General features: G+C 50.0%; 1 protein-coding gene across 1 annotated transcript in view; it reads right to left on the bottom strand.

Moving 5' to 3' along the window:
• The window catches only part of URB1 (URB1 ribosome biogenesis homolog), a 68290-nt gene that overhangs the window by 5669 nt on the left and 42159 nt on the right, over positions 1–20462 (bottom strand). The window contains exons 25-34 of the mRNA XM_047721030.1: positions 19901–19959; positions 18117–18307; positions 16966–17076; positions 16471–16534; positions 14605–14776; positions 14020–14122; positions 3370–3530; positions 2715–2826; positions 1253–1359; positions 571–714 (exon numbers count right to left, since the gene is read on the bottom strand). Coding sequence (XP_047576986.1) covers positions 571–714; positions 1253–1359; positions 2715–2826; positions 3370–3530; positions 14020–14122; positions 14605–14776; positions 16471–16534; positions 16966–17076; positions 18117–18307; positions 19901–19959 — 1224 coding nt within the window. The remainder of the gene's footprint in view (positions 1–570; positions 715–1252; positions 1360–2714; positions 2827–3369; positions 3531–14019; positions 14123–14604; positions 14777–16470; positions 16535–16965; positions 17077–18116; positions 18308–19900; positions 19960–20462) is intronic.

Genomic DNA, 20462 nt, shown 5'->3' with positions numbered 1-20462 from the left:
TTGGTTTTGACTCCAATTCTTGTTTCCTAGCTGAGTTTTGGGAAAATACAGCTTCTGTGCATTTAGTGACATTCTGGTGGCTCCAAAGGCTCACAGTTACTGGGTAGCTCTACTAGCAGGCCAAGCCACAGAGAAGGGGCCACGACAAACAGCACATCACCCGAGGACAGATGGCAGTGAGTGCCAGCCCACAGCCTCTACAGGAAAGGCACTCGTGGGATCTCATTTTCCCTCATGGAAAGTCAGCTTGATGTCACATTAGTAGGTCGGTCATGTCCAGGCTGGGATTAGAATGCACAGATTTCACTTGCAAATAAAACCTTCAGAAAAACGGGGCAGCCCTGGGTGGCTCAGCGTCTGACTCTTGGTTTTGGTTCAGGTCACGATCTCAAGGTCATGAGATCGAGTCCCCCATCCAGCTCCGTGCTGAGCGTGGGGTCTGCTTGAGATTCTCTCTCTCTCCCCCTCTGCCCCTTCCCGTTCATTCTCTCTCTACAAACCCAACCCCCCCAAACCACCTTGAGAAGCAGCACAGCCCTAATGCGCTCAGACAGACTGGGCGCCGCCTACCTGGGCCTCGTCGTCACACAGCGGGCTGTTGAAGAAGGACAGGATGATGTGGAAGACGCCTCGCCGGGCACAGAGCTCGTAGCAGTGCCTGTCCCGCATCCCCTGCCGAAGGATCTCGAACAGCCATTCCCGTTCTGTCTTTTGCTGTAACCCAGGCAAGCAGGAGACTGCTGTTCCCAACACAGAAGCCCTGTGACCCGAGGCCCCTGCAAACCCCACCTCTCCCGAGTGCCGGCAGCACAGCAACAGCCACAGCCGCAAAGACGTTTGTCTGTTGTTGGCTGTGTCGTTGAAGAGCCTCAGGATTTGACTTGGTTTCTTCAGGCCAAGTTCAAACACTGCCCTGCATCGACTCACGAAGACGGTCTACAAAATCACATTTAATACCGACCCCGGCCCTTCACCAAGGACACAGAATGAGAGTGCCATAAAACGTAGGCCTGTTAAGGACTGTTTTGAACGTGTGAGAAGTCACCTAAGAATTAACACATGGCATGAGAAGCATATCGACAAGTGAGCCTGCGTGACCTTTCGCTTTCCTGACCGTCTCGCTCCAACACTGTCTGCGCAACTGGGCTGCCGGCCGCCAACAGCACCCGGGGGAGAGTACCAGAATGACAGCAGGGGCTCATGATCCAACGGAGGAGTCTCCGGGGGCCCTCGGGGACTTCAGAAGCCTCACCTCCAAGTCTGAGCTGTAGAAGAACTGGTAGAAGCCCGGAACTTTGCTCATATTCAAGTACTCGTGTGACAGCAGGAACTTGTTGATCTTCAAGTACATGTGGTCCTCTGAGAACAAAGGCAGACAGTCGCTCAGATCAGGCCCCAGCAGGACCCCCACACTCCGCTGGAGTTGGGGAGCAGGAGCTGGGGGTCAGAAATCCGTACCCCCCACAGAGCTTTTGTATCCTTATTCCGATTCTCAGTTCTTGAGAACCAGACTGCAGCAGGAAGACACCCGGCTCCAGGCTGCACACGGTTCGGAAACCACGGAGGATGCTGCCCCGCCCCCGCCAGCAGCCCACCGCATGAGCTCCAATCGGCTGGGATGCAGAGGGGGGCTGGCGCCCACCCCGACTGGCCTCTAGCTGAAGGGCAGTGTCCCAGCACGGGAGCCTCAGATGCCCCCCCGGTCACTCTGGGATGCAATGAGGCCGACGTGGACACACGCCTCCTCCCCCTGCTGTCTCCCACCCTCTGATCACCACCTCCGACCTGTCCTGACTGCCCAGATCCTCAGAGGCCACCCCCTGACCACTGCTGCCTGTGCTCCCGGCCCTGACATTGGTCTGAGATGGCACAGGCTGGACCAATCACCATGGCCTCTGCTAGGATAGTTTCTCAGAAGTGTCTCTTTCTTTAGAGTCTACAAATGACTGATTACTGTCTCTCCTATAATTTCTAAAAGAAAAACCATAAAATAAAAACTATACGGAGAAGATGGAAACTAGATCTGAATTCTAACAGCAATGCGACTGGAGAGAACCTGCGGGACCCTGGACAGGCTATCTGACATGGGGGGCCTTGGATGGGGGGGCTGCTTCTGCATCTGAACGAGACCACATGACACAGAACCCTGTGACCCCAACACAGCCAACACCTGTCCTCAGGCTACCTTGGCAGTGATGCCCGTGGCCACTGCACAAGGAGCCGTGTATTCTCGGACCCAGGCCAGCAACTGCATGGTGACGGCTTCCAGGCCAAACACCTTCTAGCTCAGGACCCACGAGCTGTGCAGACTCTCACTTCCATAAACAGACCCACAGCTGCTGTGGGACAGACTTCCTGCATCAGGCGCCCTGCAGGTACAGGATCCCCGTGCCCCCTCACAGCAGCCCCGGGGGGCAGGTGCCACGACAGGCGTGTCCTGTGGTGTCCCACGCCCACAGCAAATGCGAGGACACATCCCACGCCCCCTCACACACACTGCTCTGCGCTGGGCTTCCTCACTGGGCTTCTTTCTGATCTCAGCCACGGCGCCCAGAAAGAGCTTCCTCACAGCCACGCTTTACTCACTGCCTGTGCCCGCGGGCACGCACGCAGCTCACTGTCAGAGCACAGCGTGAGCCGGACACGGCCTTATTCACGCATGCAGCGGATCACGCTGGTGGGATTAATGCCGACATGCGGACATGCAGTGGTACCTGGTTTCAAAATCTGCGAGGCTGCTTTGGCAATGAAGAGAGTCAAGGTAAAGGTGAGTCTCATGTTCTGAGTTCGGATCCCATTCCGGACTACATCCAACAGGTAGAGTAGCTTAAAACCAGGAAAACAGAAGAAGGGGGAAGAAAAAAGAATTTTAAGAACTGTGACCAGCCTTGTCTTGCACAGCTGAAACACAGCTCTGCCAGGCGGCCTACTCTTCCCATCCCAGGGGCCGCCAGAGATGACGCTCGGAATGGCAGTGTCCCTGATCACTTCCTCGAGGAGTCGGGCACGTGCCCAAGGGCAGAGGGAACAAGCGAGGCTCCTCCTGTTCCCTGCCGCCCTGGAGCCAGGCTTCTGGGGCTCGGTGTGTTCTGGGTAACAGCTGCCTTAACCACTCAGCTCAGACCAAAGAAACTGAACTGCTTTGCCCACCTACACACAAGAAGTGTTAGGAAGGGGAGAGCTTTCTCAGTCTCCGTGAGGGCTGAAAACCAGAGGTAACCCCCAGCATCACTCCCTACAAGGGAATGGACCTTGGTTCTTTGTCAGCAGTCTCCTTCCAATACATTTCTATGCTCCCCAGAAATGCTGCTACCAGACCCAGCAGAAAGCCAGCTCCAGAGATCCGCCAGGACCCTCAGCCCCACTCACCTGGGACTGCTCTCGGAACCGCGCCCCTTCCAGCTGAGAGTAGTAGGCCGCCAGCACGTAGTAGGCTGCAGCCCGCATCTGGGGGTCATAGCTGCTGAGGGCTGCGACAGTTAGGCCCAGAGCATTGGAATCCAAAAATTTTCGACAATCCACCACAAATTCTATGGAAGTAAAATACAGCATTAAATCCACACACACAAGGAATGATCGTGATGCTTGTGTAACATGGGGAATTAAATTTCCTTTTGCATTTTGCCAACATTAGCGATGAACACACGCATACGAAATGATCACGATGCTTGTGTAACATGGGGGTTAAGTCTCCTCTTGCCAACATCAGCTACGAGTGGGAGATACAAGAAATGTAAGTATCTCCAGCTCCCTTTAGCTTCTGCTGAAGTTGGATTAAAGCCTATCTTCCCTGCACGGCAATAACCCCTACTTGCAGCTTGTAGAATGTTAGTCAACCCCAATCGGGATGATTTCATGACTTCTCACAAATACTCAACAAGCCAGAGAAGAATGAGGTGCCATTTAGACCTGAGACACGAGATCCCTGGGGAACACGACTGGGGAGCTCTCAGCCGAGAAAACCAACTTCCTGTCTCTACCCTGTTCAGCCCACAGCTTCTGAATTCCTAGCCACAAACACCACTAAGGAAAATATGAAAGGCAGGGAAGCTGGAAAGTTTAGCCAGGGCAAACCTGTCTGACCTGTGGCCCAACAATTTTTTTTTTTTTTTTTTAAGATTTTAAAGATTTTATTGACTATTTGACAGAGAGCTACAGAGAGACAGCACAAGCAGGGTTGAATGGCAGGGAGAGGGAGAAGTAGACGCCCCACTGAGCAGAGAGCCTGACTCAGGATTCCATCCCAGGTTCCTGTGATGGAGACCTGAGCAGATGCTCAATTGACTGAGCCACCCAGGCACCTCCGACCCATCGATTTTAGTAAAAAACCTACAACCATTTCAGGAAATGACGTGACCGAGAGAGAAGGTCGGATATACACAGGGACCCACATGACCACGACTTAAAGGGCCTGATTACCAATAACAAAATTCAGGACACTTAGAATCCTCTTTAATAAAGATCTAAGGCTTTTTACAACATAAATACTGTCACAAATTGTAAGGTAAAAATTGAAAAAAACCTTAGAACAGGGACAGGTCACTGTGTTTAAAAACAACTAAGCGGCAGGTTTGGTCATGGCAATCACCCACACAGACGCTCTGTAGACCGAGGGACTGGGGAGCTGGTGTTCCTGTTCAATCGGGAACCCAACACAAACCAACGGAGGTGACAACCCCCAGTGCACCATCTTGGAATGTACTATCGATTAAAGAAATGCCACCAGTGTTTTTAAAAAGTCAAACTCTTTTTTTCTTCTCTTCCTAACATTAGACTTTTAAAAGGTAATTCTGGCAATTAAAAAAACCTGAGAATCAACAAGAAGAAAAACCGCAATAATCAGCTACTTCTCTATAATTCCAACAGTTCCACAAGCACAGAATAGTCTCCAAATGGGTGGCCGCCCATGAGCACAGAAATCCCTTTACACCATTAAGTGTCCTTGTCTCTCGGAAGCGGCAGACCTCCCTAGACCTTCCACCAGCATCTCCCCTGAAGGGTGACTGATGGGGGCACAGATGCACGCACACAGTTCCCTTCTGCTTTCTCAATGTTTATCAAGGAATAACCAGGATTTCCACTTCCACCCAAGACAGTGGCAGAAACCTGAATTACCTGTCACCAGAAGTGACTAAAAACTAGAAACGAAACAAGGTTTTTCAAGACATTGGACCTGAGGCAACAAATGGCCGTGATCTCCAAGAGAGAAAACAAGATGAACCTTCTGATCATCCCAGCTTGAAGCCTGGAGATTTCTAGGCCAAGGCCCAGGGAGGACAAACCCAGGTAGAGACTGAAGAATGCTGAGTTGTGCAGACAAGAGCGCCCGGCTGGGAGGCCAAGGTGGCCAGAATTCACACAGGAGAGTCCCAGGGAAGAGAGCTCCAGTCGCAGAGCGCCACTCGGCAAGAGTGTATGAGGAAGCCGGCCGAGGCTGAGGAACAGGGACAACCCCAGGCTTGTGCCTGCCTGGAAAGAGTTCCCGTCCCCACCAGCCAGGGCAAAATCCTCCCAGTTCACAGGGAAAAGGGAGACTGCTCAGAATGATTTAATGTCAGCTGTGGGGCGAAGCTTGCCCCCGACTAAAACGCTGCTTTGGTGCCACCTAACAGAGATTCAAAGCAAGACTGGAGGGACCAGACCATTTCTAAGTAGCTCAAATGTGTCCTAGAGCAAAGCTCAAGAACATTCACAGGAATATAAAAATATCCAGGATGAAACAAGATAAAATTCACCAGGTCTGGTTTACAATAAAAAATTACCAGACATTCAAACAAGCACGAATACAGCCCAGCAGAAGAGGAAAATCCACCCTGTGAAAAGGACTCAGATATGACAAAGGTAACAGAACTACTGTTGTAGTTTTTGTAACTACTTTTATAACTACTACAACTGCATTCTGCATGTTTGAGAAGCTAGAGGAAACACTGAGCATGTTAAATGGACACACAGAAGATACAAGAACTCAGACCAAGTTTCCAGAGGTGAAAATTAAAATGTTGGAGATGAAAAATGCATTGGAAGGGATTATTAGCAGACTAGACATTATAGACAAAGAGGTCAGTGAACTCTAAGACAGCAACAGAAATGATCCAAATTGAAACACAGAGAGAAAAAAAAAAAATTGAAACCTGGAACAGAACATCATGGAGCTGTGGGACAATTTTCCAGCAGGATAATATATGTGTAATTAGAGTCCCTGAAAAGTTTCAAGAAATAATGGCCAAAACTTTTCCAAATTTGATGAGAACTATAAACCTACAGAGCCAAGAAGCTCAATGAACACCTCAAATATACGAAAATGAAAAAAATTACACTAAAGCACATTCTAATGAAACTGCTTGAAACCAATGATAAATATCTGCAGAGCAATCACACAACATACAGAGACACAAAAGTAAGAACGATGGTAGATTTCCTTCCTTCCTTCCTTCCTCCCTTTCTTTCTTTTTTTTTCCTTCCTTCCCCCCTTCCTGCCTTCTTTCCTTTTCTTTCTTTCTTAAGTAGACCCATGCCCAGTGTGGAGCCCAATGCAGGGCCTGAACTCATGACCCTGGATCAAGAGCTGAGCTGAGATCAAGAGTCGGATGCTCAACCCAGTCATGCTGGCCCCTAACAGCAGATTTCTTGTTAGAAACACTGCAATCCAAAATCAAGTGGCAACATCTTTCAAGTACAGTAAGAGGGGGGAAAAAAAAAACCTGTCAGCCTAGGATTTTATACCCTGAGAAAACCATTCAAAAGTTAAGCTCTTTTTTCTACAAAAGAACTGAAAGTACTGATCAGCAGATGTGAACTATAAGAATTCTTAAAGGAAGTATTTGAGGCAGAAGGAAAATGACAGAAGATGGAAATCTGGGTCTACACAGAGGAATTACCAGAACCAGAAACAATAACTGTAAGATAGTGAATATAAGCTGTTTAAATCTCCTTAAAAGGTAACTGACAATTTGAAGCAAAAACAACATATTGTGAGTTTTACAACATACAGCAGTAAAATATCTGGTAAGAACAGCACACAAAGCCAGAAGGGGCAGAAACAGATCAATATCGCTGTAAGGGGCTTCTACTATCCGTGAGGTGGTACAGCCTCACTCGAAGGTGAACTGTGATCCATTCAAGGTGAGCACGATAAACCCTACAGCAACACACACGTGCACTATAGCTAAAAGCCAACAAAGAAAATAAAACCAGAAATCAGATCAATAATCACATTAAACGTAAATGGTGTACACATTCCAATTAAAAGGGAGAGATGGCCAGACTGGTATTTTAAAAAGGCAAAACCCAAATACGTCTATCAGCAGAAACACCATTTTTAATATCCAGATGCAAATTAAAAGGATGAAAAAAGAATAATCTTGGGCTCCAACAGTGTACAGACTAAATTTCCTCATTTCTAACAAGTGATTGCTTTTGATGAAAAGGGGGAAAAAACCCTAAAGCTTTAGAAAAGCATCCAACTGTGGGATAACGCTGTTTTGGAAAAGATGAGATGTGTTAAGATACAGCTACATACCTATACACCAAACACACACAAATGGAATATATTTCGGAACGAGAACAGTCTAAACATTTAATATTACACTCACTAAAAACAGCTAGTACTCAGCCAGCTAGGGTATTTTTAGTAATTACTGACATTCTCCAGGACAAGTGGGTTTCCCACGTGTCCCTGAGGAAAAGTCAATTTCATGTCCGTGGTCACGTGCTATTCTCTGAAGTCTTGGCTTTGTCACCCTTCAGGAAAAGAGCTGGGGTGCGGAAAATGTAACAGGCTATCAAAACACGGATATAAACACCACTCTCTGTTTCAGGAACCTCATAAATAGCAATTTGACCTTCTGATAACACATCTTCTGATTGAAATGGCCAAACCAGCACAACGATCGAGGATTAAGATAAAAAGCACCCCACGTTTCATGGGCTTCAGCGGTTAGTACAACTGTGCCCCAGCACAAGGAGCTTCTCCTCACACCCCCTCCTCTACCCCTTCCTCGGGGGCGGCATGGCAGGGGACTGAGGAGTCCATGGGGCCTGTGTCCCCGTGATCCGGGGACGAGGCTCACAGAGCCGCACACCCGCTTCTCCATTCTGTGATGTTCATGCACGACGAGCTGCAGATAGCCATCCAGTTCTGCTGAGGACAAGAACTCGCTGTGGAGAAAGCATTTGTCACTGCCATTGCTAACAGCCCTGGCTGACCCTGTTTCTCATCCAAGGACTCGGGAGGAGGGAGGCAGTAAGGTTAGGAAAACAGGTTCTCGGTTGCAGGAAAGGCTGTAATGGAGCAATGAGACCAGAGTTTCTCTGAAGTCTGGCAGCCACACTTAAAAACCAATTATCTGCCTAATTGAGGCGTGCAAGAATTTTTTTTTTTTAAAGATTTTTGTGTATTTATTTGACAGAGAGAGACACAGTGACAGAGGAAACACAAACAAGGGGAAGTGGGAGAGGGAGAAGAAGGCTTCCTGCTGAGCAGGGAGCCCGATGCAGGGCTCAATCCCAGGACCCCGGGACCACAGCCCAAGCCAAAGGCAGACACGCCCAACGACTGAGCCACCCAGGCACCCTGAGGATTGCAAGATGTTAGCAACACAGGGTTGTTAACATTACAAGGAGTAAGAACGCTGCTGAGAACCTCTGCCCCACACACAGGATGAAGGAATCTCACAAACACAATGTGGGGCATGTGGAGCTAAGACAAAGGACACATAGGGCCTAGCACCATTCACAGAAAGTTCAAATATAGGGTCCTGGCTCCTGCTGGACAGGGAGGGGCACCGCCTAGAAAGGGGCACCACTACATGCTGCTCCTTGATCCAGCTGGTGGTTTCGCCCAAACTCCCACTATACACGTGTGGCTTGTGGTCATTTTTTTTTTTTTTTTAAGATTTTATTTATTTATTTGACAGAGAGAGATCACAAGTAGGCAGAGAGGCAGAGAGAGACAGGGGAAGCAGGCTCCCCACTGAGCAGAGAGCCTGATGCGGGGCTTGATCCCAGGACCCTGAGATTATCACCTGAGCCGAAGGCAGAGGTTCAACCCACTGAGCCACCCAGGTGCCCCTCATGGTCATTTCTATTTACCCCGCTTCAGTAAGAGTTCGCTCAAGACATTCTTCATGCTTACTTTTCCACCAAGGGAGGAAGCAAAAAGAAAAATACATGTTAAAAATAACATGAAAAATAAATTCATGGTTTAATTCAATAACAATAAACCTAGCCTACACTGGCCATATGCTGTTCACAGATTTCAGTTCTGTTCAACTTACCATTTTACTGTTAGAAATTTCTCTCTCCCTACAAACTGGTATGCTTCCTTCTATAAGACAACAACATTTGTTTAAAACATTATGCTTCCACTTTTTGTTCTGGATGACAAGTATTCCTGAGCAAAATTTAATGACCTAGTTTTTCTTGTCTGGTTTTTATTTCCTTTTTAACTTTCGTATTTACATCTGTATTCACCTCTCTGCTTTAAAAAATTTTCTACTTCGCTGTGAATGATTTTAGTGTATTTGGTATTTTAAGCTACCACAAATCCTTTTTAGGGTGGATATACTTTGCAAATTTTCCTACGTGTATTATGTCTATAAAACTTAAAATAGGCTGTATGTGGCGATTTCCCTAACTTCAAAGACCATTTACGAGTTACCTCTCTTCACAAAAGGCCTCCCAGACACTCTCCTCCCCACCAATAAAGGGCAGTATGCAAGATCCTGAGAACACTGTGTCCTAATTTTAGTATTTTTTTATTAGTGTTTTTCCAAGCCTTTGCCTTCTATCTCTTAAAAGCTCTCTTAAGAGCCTGAGCAACAGACTAAGTGATTTGTTATAATCCACTCAAGTTACCTCATGTTTTCAGACTCTGGAAAATCTATTTTTGTGTTGGATGACAAACAGACCTCGCCAGGGCTGAAGGCAGGGGGAAGCAGGAGAGCGTCTGGGCCGCACGCTGGTCCCGGTTTCTCTGTTAGGCTACCGGGGAGTCCCCGGGAACAGTGAGGATCTCTGCCCACCGTGGCGGTGACTATATGCAGGCCTGAAATGCCCCTGCTCTCCGGCAAATAAGACCTAGCTCAGGGGCGCCTGGGTGGCTCAGTGGTTAAATCCTCTGCCTTCCGCTCCGGTCATGATTCCAGGGTCCTAGGATCGAGTCCCATATTGGGCTCTCTGCTCAGCAGGGATCCTGCTTCCTCCTCTCTCTCTGCCTGCCTCTCTGCCTACTTCTGATCTCTGTCTGCCAAATAAATAAATAAATAAATAAATAAATAAATAAATAAATAAATAAGACCTAGCTCAGCCTTGTGCTCACGGAGGCCGGGGGCCACAGCAACCCCAGGGGCCACCAGTGAGGAAGCCCCGAGGAGACCCAACTCTGTCATCCTGTTAGGAAAGGCAGCGGTGGGAGACCAGCACGTCTGTTCACACGTAGGAGCGCTGGAGCATAAAAGGACAACAAATGGTGCTGGGAAAATGGGACAGCCATGGGTGGAAGAATGTCTCCTCACACCACACACATATAGATTCAAAATGGATGAAAGACCTAAATGTGAGACAGGAATCCATTAAAATCCTTGAGAACACAGGCAGCAACCTCTCCGACCTTAGCTGCAGCAACTTCTTCCTAGACATATCGCCAACGGCAAGGGTAGCAAGGGCAAAAAATGAACTAGCGAGGTTTCATCAAGATAAAAAGCTTCTGCACAGCAGAGGAAACAGTCAACAAAACCAAAAGACAACTGACAGAATGGGAGAAGATATTCACAAATGACATATCAGATAAAGGGCTAGTGTCCAAAATCTATAAAGAACTCATCAAACTCAACACCCAAAGAATAATCAAATCAAGAAATGGGCAGAAGACATGAACAGACATTTCTGCCAAGAAGACATCCAGATGGCCAACTGACACATGAAAAGTGCTCCCCATCACTCGGCATCAGGGAAATACAAATCAAAACCACAATGAGATACAACCTCACACCAGTCCGAATGGCTAAAATTAACAACTCAGAAAACAAGGTGTTGGTGAGGATGTGGAGAAAGGGGAACCCGCCTACACTGTTGGTGGGAATGCAAGCTGGTGCAGCCACTCTGGGCAACATCATGGAAGTTCCTCAAAAAGTTGAAAATAGAGCTACCCTACGACCCAGCAATCGCACTATGGAGTATTCACCCTAAAGATACAAATGTAGGGATCCAAAGGGGCACGTGCAGCTGAATGTTTAGAGCAACAACGTCCATAATAGCCAAACTGTGGAAAGAGCCCAGATGTCCACCAACAGATGAATGGATAAAGAAGATGTGGTATCTATACACAATGGAATAGTATGCAGCCATCAAAAATTTGAAATCTTGGGGCGCCTGGGTGGCTCAGGGGGTAAAGCCTCTGCCTTCGGCGTGGGTCAAGATCTCAGGACCTGGGCTTGAGCCCCCCATCGGGCTCTCTGCTCAGCAGGGAGCCTGCTTCCTCCTCTCTCTCTCTTTCTCTGTCTACTTGTGATCCCTATCTGTCAAATAAATAAATAAAATGTTTAAAAAAAAATTTTGAAATCTTACCATTTGCAAGGATATGTATAGAGCTAGAGGCTATTATGCTAAATGAAATAAATCAATCAGAAAAAGACAATTATATGATCTCTCTGATATGAGAAATTTGAGAAATTAAGCAGAGGATCACAGGGGAAGGGAGGAAAAAAATCAAACAAGTTGAAATCAGCAAGGGAGACAGAGACTCTTAATCTCAGGAAACAAACTGAAGGTTGATGGAGGGGAGGTGGGTGGGAGGGATGGGGGGTCTGGGTGATGGACATTGGGGAGGGTATGTGCTATGGTGAGTGCTGTGTTTTGTGTAAGACTGATGATTCACAGACCTGTACCCCTGAAACAAATAATACCTTACATGTTAATTAAAAATAAATAAATAAAAATAAAGCCTTAAAAAAAAGACAACTGTAGTTGAAAAGGAACAAAACAGCACAAATAAGGACACGGTGTCCCAGTGCAGCTAAATTAAGTCCAGCAGGAAGCAGCCTGGGGGTCCTGAAGGCATCACACCAGCCACACCAATGGGCAGAGCCACAGAACACAGGCCTTGCCCCATTCCCCACACCCGCCCCTGGGTCCCTCTGTGTAGGCCCGACAGCAGCTGTGACAGGCCACAAAGGAGCAAGCTGGGCCCTGGAGCACTTGCAAGAGGCAGCTAACATGTTCCCACCGGGAGGAAACAGAGGCCAGACGTTGGGTGGGAAGAGAGTTTCAGTGCAGACCCTCCGGTACCACCTAAATTTTGAACTTGTGAATGTATCAGCTAATGTTAAAAATCACTTAAATTAGATGCATAGCTCTGGGAAGATGGAGTGGACACAGTTTCTCTATTTCTAGCAGTAAGCACAAACGAAAAATCCTGGACAGATGTAAGATGACCCTGAAAGGTGGAAAGGAGGCTGACCAGCCGGGGGCCTCAGGTGAGCTCCCCGTGTTTTCTTTCTGCCCCTGGTGTCCCAGACTCTGAGCTGAAGAAGCCAGCGGCCCAGGAAACCAACAGGCACCGACAAAGCCTGAACAAAAGGCTGCTCTCTCTAGGCCCTAGAAGGAAGGCTAGAAGAGAAGCAGCCTAGCAAGACAAAATGTGGACAGTAGCTGCTCCGCTCCAGCCAAAGACCTCAGAGAAAGCCGCAGCCCTGCTCCCACCCACCCCAGCGAAGGCGCAGTGTGGTGCCCGGCAGGCTGTGAGACGGTACCCCAAGTCCCCTGCTGGGGTGGCGCCTGTCGGGGAGGCCGAGAGGGGGCTGGGGGCAGTACCAAAGGCCCCTCCTGCTCCTCACTGAGCACCAGCGGAGGCCTCCTCAGGGGAGGCCCCATGAGGAGCAGTCACGAGCCACTCCTGACTCTCCCGGCCCTGAGCATCAGCACAGACGTGATCCACGAAAGGGGAAACTGATCCACGGGACTTGCTCAAAATGAAAAACCTGGGCTGGATGAAAGGCTCTGTCCTGAGGATGACAAAAGCTACAGACTGGGAGAAAATATTCGTCAGCCACATACCCAACAAAGGACGAGTATCTGGAATATATAAAGAACCCCCAAACCTCATGGGGAAAAAAAACGCGAGAAAAGATCACATTAGAAAATGGGCAAATGACATGCCCTGACATTTCTTTTTCTTTTTTTTTTTTTTAAAGATTTTATTTATTTATTTGACAGACAGAGATCACAAGTAGGCAGAGAGACAGGTGGAGAGAGAGATGGGGAAGCAGACTCCCTGCTGAGCAGAGAGCCCGATGCGGGGCTCGATCCCAGGACCCTGGGATCATGACCTGAGCCGAAGGTAGAGTAAGCTTTAACCCGCTGAGCCACCCAGGCGCCCCATGCCCTGACATTTCAGTAAAGAGGACATAGAGAGAACCGACAAACCTCAAGACACTGGACACCATCAGCCATCAGGAAATGCAAATGAAAACCACAGTGAGGTATCATGACATGCCTATCAGTGACAAAACGCCGCAAACCAATAGACCCGCCACGCGCACGTGCAGCCCGCGTCCTGTCTCCCGCCTAAGTTCGCTCACAAACACTCCCGCCCTCCGGCTACTCGACACTTAATTTCAAAATTACACTTACCCCAACAAAAAGCCAACCTCGGCAGGCTCTCCCTCATTCTCAAAGAGAAAACCTGGTGGCATCTGATCACTATCTAGTGGGAATTCAAAAAAGGCTCTTGCCATTGAAAATTAGGAAAAACAGCAAGGATGAAAGGGTACTCCCAGGATTTAAGATTAAATATGGCTTCGTTTTTTTTTTTTTTTTTTTAAGTCATTGTATATTCAAAACATTCACTGTTACTCTTCTAAAAATCTCTGGAATGAAAAGGTAGGAAGGCGGATGGAGACACTCTAGGATGAGTAACAAACTTCTGTTACCATGGTAGTCACCCCCATGAGAAAGCTGATGTGGTCTGGCCCTGCGCCCTGGTCAGGCCCTGTGCCCCGGCCCGCGGAAGGCTGCACTCACCCGGCCTGGTGAGCTCGCTGAAGAGATGCAGGAGAAAGCAGGGGTCATAAAGGCCATCGAGATCCACTGTGCTCCGGTCTGTAAAGATCAGTTCCTCCGCATCCTGAGATAGCCCGAAACAAAGAGAATGTGAGGTCTGGTCTCATAATGTAGAAGAAACACATGAGTGCTTAGCCGCTAATCTAGAGTTTAAATGATTTTGAATATTCAAAAGCATAAGAAAACAGAGCTTCTAACACAAAACAGCTATTTTGGGGATGTTTGGCATCTGTATTCCCATTTTGTAAAAACTAGTCTTTTTGCCGGGGTCGGGGGGTGTGCAGGGGAGTTATGAATGACACGAGCATGGCCAGTGACAATAACGGCTGAAGCGGAGTGACAGGTGTACGGGGGCCCTGTCTCGGTCCCTCCGTGTACAGCTGGAACTGTACGGGACGCGATGTTAACAGCCCGTAAGAGAAACAGCGCATGTGTTTCACAGGATTCTGAAGCCGAGGGGGCCGACGGACTCCCCAGCGGGGCGAGCAGGAAGGCACCCACTGCTGCTGACAGTGCCCCCCGCTCACTCTGCCCCCAGCCCCGCACCTCGGGGGGCAGCAGCTTCCGCTTCTGGGGGAAGTGGAGGATGGTCTTCATCATGCGGTCCCGATCTAGCAGGCGGAGGATGTCCCCGACGCTCGGCTGCTGCCACAGTGACTTGCCCAGGCTCCGGCACGTCTTGTGATGCTCCACCGCCGCGGGGCCCCAGAGCAGGACTCTAGAGCCAAGTGGGATGACAAAGACGGGTCACGTCCCACCCCTGGGACAGAATGGACGACAGGGACGATGACCAGCAAGGGTAGCTCTGCCAAGCAGCCAGCACACGCCAGGCACTGTCCGGAGCATGGGACGAGAGTGCTGTCATCTAGTCCCCCTAACAAAGGGGGAGGTGCGGGTGGTGGAGAGGCTAGCAGTGATGGGGGCGGGTGACAGTGTCGGGGGAGGACACCTGCACGGACCTTACAACGTGCCCCTTACTCGAAGCCCTTCACATCTACTAGTCCATCGTATCTGTGGGACAACCCCATAACGGGGGTACCATTATTATCCCCATGTTGCAAATGGGGGAAGAGATCCCGGGAGGATTAAGGAAGTTGCTCAGCTGGTCACCTGACCAGCTGGTCAGTGGCAGAGCTGGAATGCCAAGCGGGGAAGTCTGGCTCCAGAGTCCAGATGCTGGGCCACAGCTGGAGAATCCCAGCTGCTCCAAGATGCTTCCGGATTCAAACCCCTCCCGAGTCGCAGGCAGCCGCGAGCCCCACAGGCCTGACCCAACGGCCTTCTGGCCATCGCTGCCTCGAGTCTACCATGTAAATGCCTCAACCTGTTACACACCAACACCCACTGCAGCGGCCCCAGAGATCGCCTCCCCTTCCTCCTCCTTTTCTCCCCACTACCATCCACCCACCTCCCCACTGGTGGAAGGTGCTCCGTGAGAGCCCAGCTCTGACGGGGACCATTTCTCTGCCCCCAAAGGTCTATCAGCTGTCTCTCTCCTGGATGGAAATGAGAGTATTTCAGTCTGATCCTTACAATCCCGACCAACCAGGCTGTCTGGCCTTCCCGCTACCTCTTCCCTCTGATTATCTTGTGATACACACAAGCTGAGCTGCTCACCATTCCCAGAAACTTACTGACTTTCCCAACTCCCAGCCATGGTGACCCTGGTCCTTCCACGTGGTGTCCCCAGGCTCCTCCACCGACCCTCACATCCATCAAATCCCTCCAGTGCCAACCAGGTCATGAAGCTTTCCCTGACACCCCCTCGGGAGACGGCACTCTCATGAGCTCCCCTGACAGCTGGGTCATGCCACCAAATGCCAATTAAGAAGAGTTACATTCACAGTCACTGATCCCCTTAAGAGACATGACAAGACCATGGCTTATGCCTCTAGGTGTTGCCAACAGTGCTTGGTCCAGCACCTTGTCAAACAGCAAGCGCTCAGTGAACATCTACTTAACAAAGACTTCTAAACTGAACTCCAAACACACACTCATTTCTGCGCAGGTCAGCAGGAGTCATTCGAGTCACAAAATAAATTAGCTACTTCAGGGGGCTGTTCCCTGGCGGATCGGGGGAGCGGGCAAGCAGCTGAGCCCCTGGATCCATCGGTCGAGCGGGCACGGTGTGCTGGCGTGAGGGCTGCCTGCTGAACGCCCACAGAGCGCCACGTGGGCCCCTCACTCAGGTCTGCTCCTTCAGGGATGGCCATGGACCATCCTTAGAGCGTGAGGCCAGGCCTTCCGCGGGAGCCGGGGTGTGACGGAGGGGAGCCCCTTCCATCCCAGCTCTCCCCGAGAACCACAAAGGCACCAGAGAAAACCTGGGGAGCTTGCTGTCAGAACACGCTCCCCCAGTCTTGGGACAGCGCCTTCAAAGGCTGCCGCTCGCCCCTCCAGGCCCAACCTCACCTGAAGTTCACGAGGCTGAGGTCATTCTGTTCATACACCCGGAGGAGAAGTAAAATCTTCTGGTCTAAAAGTCAAACCAAGGCCCATTTAGAAAGCTGAACCCCTCACATGCTCCTCCCATCCTGTCACACCACCTGATCTCATGCTCCCAAGTCACACTGCCTGGTCCCCTCACACTCCCCAGTCACATAGCCTGGTCCCCTCACACTCCCCAGTCACAGTGCCTGCCTGGTCCCCTCACACTCCTCGGTCACACGGCCCGGTTCCCTCATACTCCCCGGTCACACAGCCTGGTCCCCTCACACTCCCCAGTCACAGTGCCTGCCTGGTCCCCTCACACTCCCCGGTCACACAGTCACACGGCCTGGTCCCCTCACATTCCCCAGCCACAGGGCCTGCCTGGTCCCCTCACACTCCCCGGTCACACCCTCTAGTTACACCACTTGCCTGGTCCCCACACTCCCTGGCCATACCACCCAGGCCCCACACCCTTACCCAGGACGCTGAGAGTGGCACCATAGGCCCCAAGGAGCACAGCAAAGTGACTGCTTTCACAGACAGAGGGACACATCTTCACCACCACGGACATCAGATCCACCAGCGCTTCTGGAAGGAAACAAGACTGAACTGTGCAGCAGCGCAAGGGGATGTGCCCACGAGAAGAAAAGTAGAGGAGGAAGCATCTCGGGAACATTTAAATGCTTGAAATACCTTCTCTGAACAATATCGGTCTCTGGCCTGAGCCTCCTCCCTCTTTTTCCCTTCTTAAAAGAAGCCTATCTTCACCACCATCTCTCTCCTCAGGGCTTTGGCAAGGCTGTCACCGCTCTCTTCGCTCCCCCTCCCACACTGTAAGCCGCCAAAGATTTTAAAGCTTAAGCATTCTCCTCCGAGACTGTGCTGGCAAACTCTCTGCAGCTCTACTCCTGCCGAAATAAACGGCGGGGCCTTCGTGCTTTTCCTACCCCCATTCCAGCAACTCAGGGGTCGGCTCTCTTCAGTTAGCCGTGGTCACCGACCGACCCGTGGGGACTTCTACCGGCCTGAGCACGTTCATGTTGTCTCTAAGCAGAGCATGGCTTCAAGGGGACAGGACCCTTCGGACCATCTCCTCTGACCTCTCCCGCAGCCTACACCAAACTCGGGGTCACGGGCGCTAAAATAAACCCTACTGAACTGGGGCAGAGCTTCCAGAACCTGGCCTTTCCGACAGCTTCCTGGCCGGGAACTGTTAACTGGGACGTTCGAACTCTTCGCCCTTGAGGAAAGTTTCAATCTTCTGATTAAAGCATTTCACACAACTAAACAGCTTCCCTTAGGGCAGACACACACTGAACTTCCCCCAATTCCCAGATTTTAACACTTGCCTGTGACATGGATGTTAAGACCTGAAACGTGACTTCTAGAAGCCAGAACAGACTTTGAAGAGAAGTCTGTATTTGCTGCTTGGCCTGAAGTCAGAGGGAACACTTCTTGAGCTTGGATTTGAGAGAAACAAAATACCCTAATGCCATTCTGGTAACACTTCCTTAGCTCTGAAAATGTATCGGTGCTAAATCTTGGTGCACAGCGAGCGCCACAAAATCAAGAAATAAAAGATCAAGAAATAAAATCTGAAATGGGAGGGTGGGGGCGGGGGGGGTCACCTTTTACTTGATTGTCTGGGTTTTCCTCTTCAGATTTCAGCAGAGTCGGCAAAAACAGAGAGTGCTGCGTGAGCATCATGTGGACCACTGAGAGCTGGATGAGCTTCGCGCACACGGAGTTTTCCGGAAGATACAGGTGCTGTATGGCAGCGTGGAGGGCCTTCAAAAATGCGTGGTCCTGATACCGAAATCTAGGAGGCAAGTATCGGGGGTGCAGGGGGGAAGAGCTTCATATAGGGGAGTTTTATTTCACAGGAGACAATAAAAAACCTTTTTCTCGGCATTTTCTGAAGATAAATTTCTAACACACCGTAAAGATGAAAATTCTACAGTGCACACCCGTCTACCCATGCTGATCCCACTATGGTCACTGTAGGACACTCTCTTGATCAACCTCCTAGCCCTCCACGCACGGCAGGGGCATTTCTGAAAACAGGGACGGGATGCGTTCATTTTCCTGCAGCGCGAACACCAAACCAACCTCCTATTCGGCTAAAGTGCCAGGAGGTAGAATCGCTGCACCTGAACCAAGACCACTCGAGGCTCAGCCCGCCCTGCCACGGCAGCCTCCCTCCTTCCTCACGTCCAGTGACTGGGAAACCCCATCCAGGGCTTCAGAGGCCTTCTCGGTCTTAAACCCCTCAGAACCCACCGAAAGCATGAAAGCATCCTGCTCTCGAACAAAGCAGCTTTTCTGTCAGGTGGGACTCACTGACATTAAGAATCACTTAACGTACAGGGGGCATTCTAGAAATACACATTAGCCAAAGCCTGAGAGAAATGTCACCATTTCATGATGGTAATCCTCGGGGGCCATCGATCTGTAACCCACCTTCACGTCTTTCTCTCCTCTTGGACAGTATTTTTCTGTTTCAACGTGGTGACTCATCAGGGAAGAGAAAATCAGAGGCACAATGAGAAAGTGACTACTTTCTCGTGTAGTGACGAGTGACTACCTGACTGCTGGAAACCGGAGTCTGACCCTATCAAGTGTGAGTGAGGATGTGAGGAAAACGTGTGCTAGGGGAGCTTGGAAACTGTAGACAGCAAGTGAAAAATCTAGTAAAACCGAAGCTGTGTCCACACTCCCCACCAGTGAGCGCCCCTCCCTGAGAAAACCGGGCACGAGGCGCGAGGGGGTGCACAGCCTTCACTGCGGGCATGGGAGGGACGGAGGGAGGGAGGAAGACGTCCACTGGCGGGGGGCTGAAGACAGAACTAGACCCCACCCCCGCAGCAAAAACAAATGGGCTGAGATCTGTATGTATCAGCAGGGATAACTCAAAAGCACTTGAGTGCAAAAAAAAAAAAAAAACCACATAAGGTGATAGACACATTGGTACAGAAAGTGAAGCCAACTAAAATAATGTCATTACTGCTTAGAGACAGGCTGGCGTGCAACCGAGGTAGGAAAACACCCACGGCAGTGACAAAGCCTGACCTCAGGAGAGTGACGCTTTCAGGGGAGGGAGGAGGAAGGATTGGGACAAACACAGGACACTGTCAGCACTTATTCAATCTGGGCGCTGCTCTAGAATTCTCTGCACGCTTCTGGTTTCTAAAAATTATTTCATTTTTTAAAGGCCTCCTCTGTCATCATCTCCAGAAGCCAACTCCATGTCAGTGGGCAAATCGTCCAGCCGCACCGGCATCCCACACCCCATCATCTGTGAACCGGGAGCGCCGCGTGGTCCCCAGATGCAATGCGGATGAGACACCCCGCGGGCTCGGTGTCGCACGCTCACGCCCGCGCTGAATCACCCCGACAGAGCAAACAGACTCACTTGAGTCCAGTCTTCACAAATTTCTGCCAATCACCAGGATCAACTTCGTTAAGGGAACTCTGTGAATAAAAGAAGCAAGAAATATTCAGGGTTCATCTCCAATTAATTTAAAATTGAAAATACAGAGCTTAAATTAGAGCCGTCCAGAAAACACGGAATACGGTGACCTAAGCAAGCCACAAAAGCTCACAGCTGTTTCTTTCTTGGATTTTTTTCTAAGCTGTTTTATTACTTCTGTGAGTCGCTCTGTCATTTCATTAGCGTGTCTATGGTCACCAAATAGCAGGAAAAAAAATCCTGACAGCCCGGTTACCTTTCCCTTTGTCCACCATTTCAGAAGGCACTTGTGGCCTACGTCACACACAGGGCCAGCCACACATGGCTTATATACCGGACAGCACCTCTCCCCAGGGGAAGACCTTTGCCCCATGGGCAGGGCCGGTGCTGGCCCACAGTCCCTGAGGTAGAGAAAATTCTCCAAATACGGCACCCAGTTAAATCAGAGGGCTGGGTGCTCTGGAGGGCGGGGAACTTCGTTGATGATGAAAATCTCTGACAGGAG

The sequence above is a fragment of the Lutra lutra genome, chromosome 1 (assembly GCF_902655055.1).
Source record: "Lutra lutra chromosome 1, mLutLut1.2, whole genome shotgun sequence".
Lineage (NCBI taxonomy): Eukaryota > Metazoa > Chordata > Mammalia > Carnivora > Mustelidae > Lutra > Lutra lutra.
This window is presented reverse-complemented; position numbering and strand designations above follow the sequence as displayed.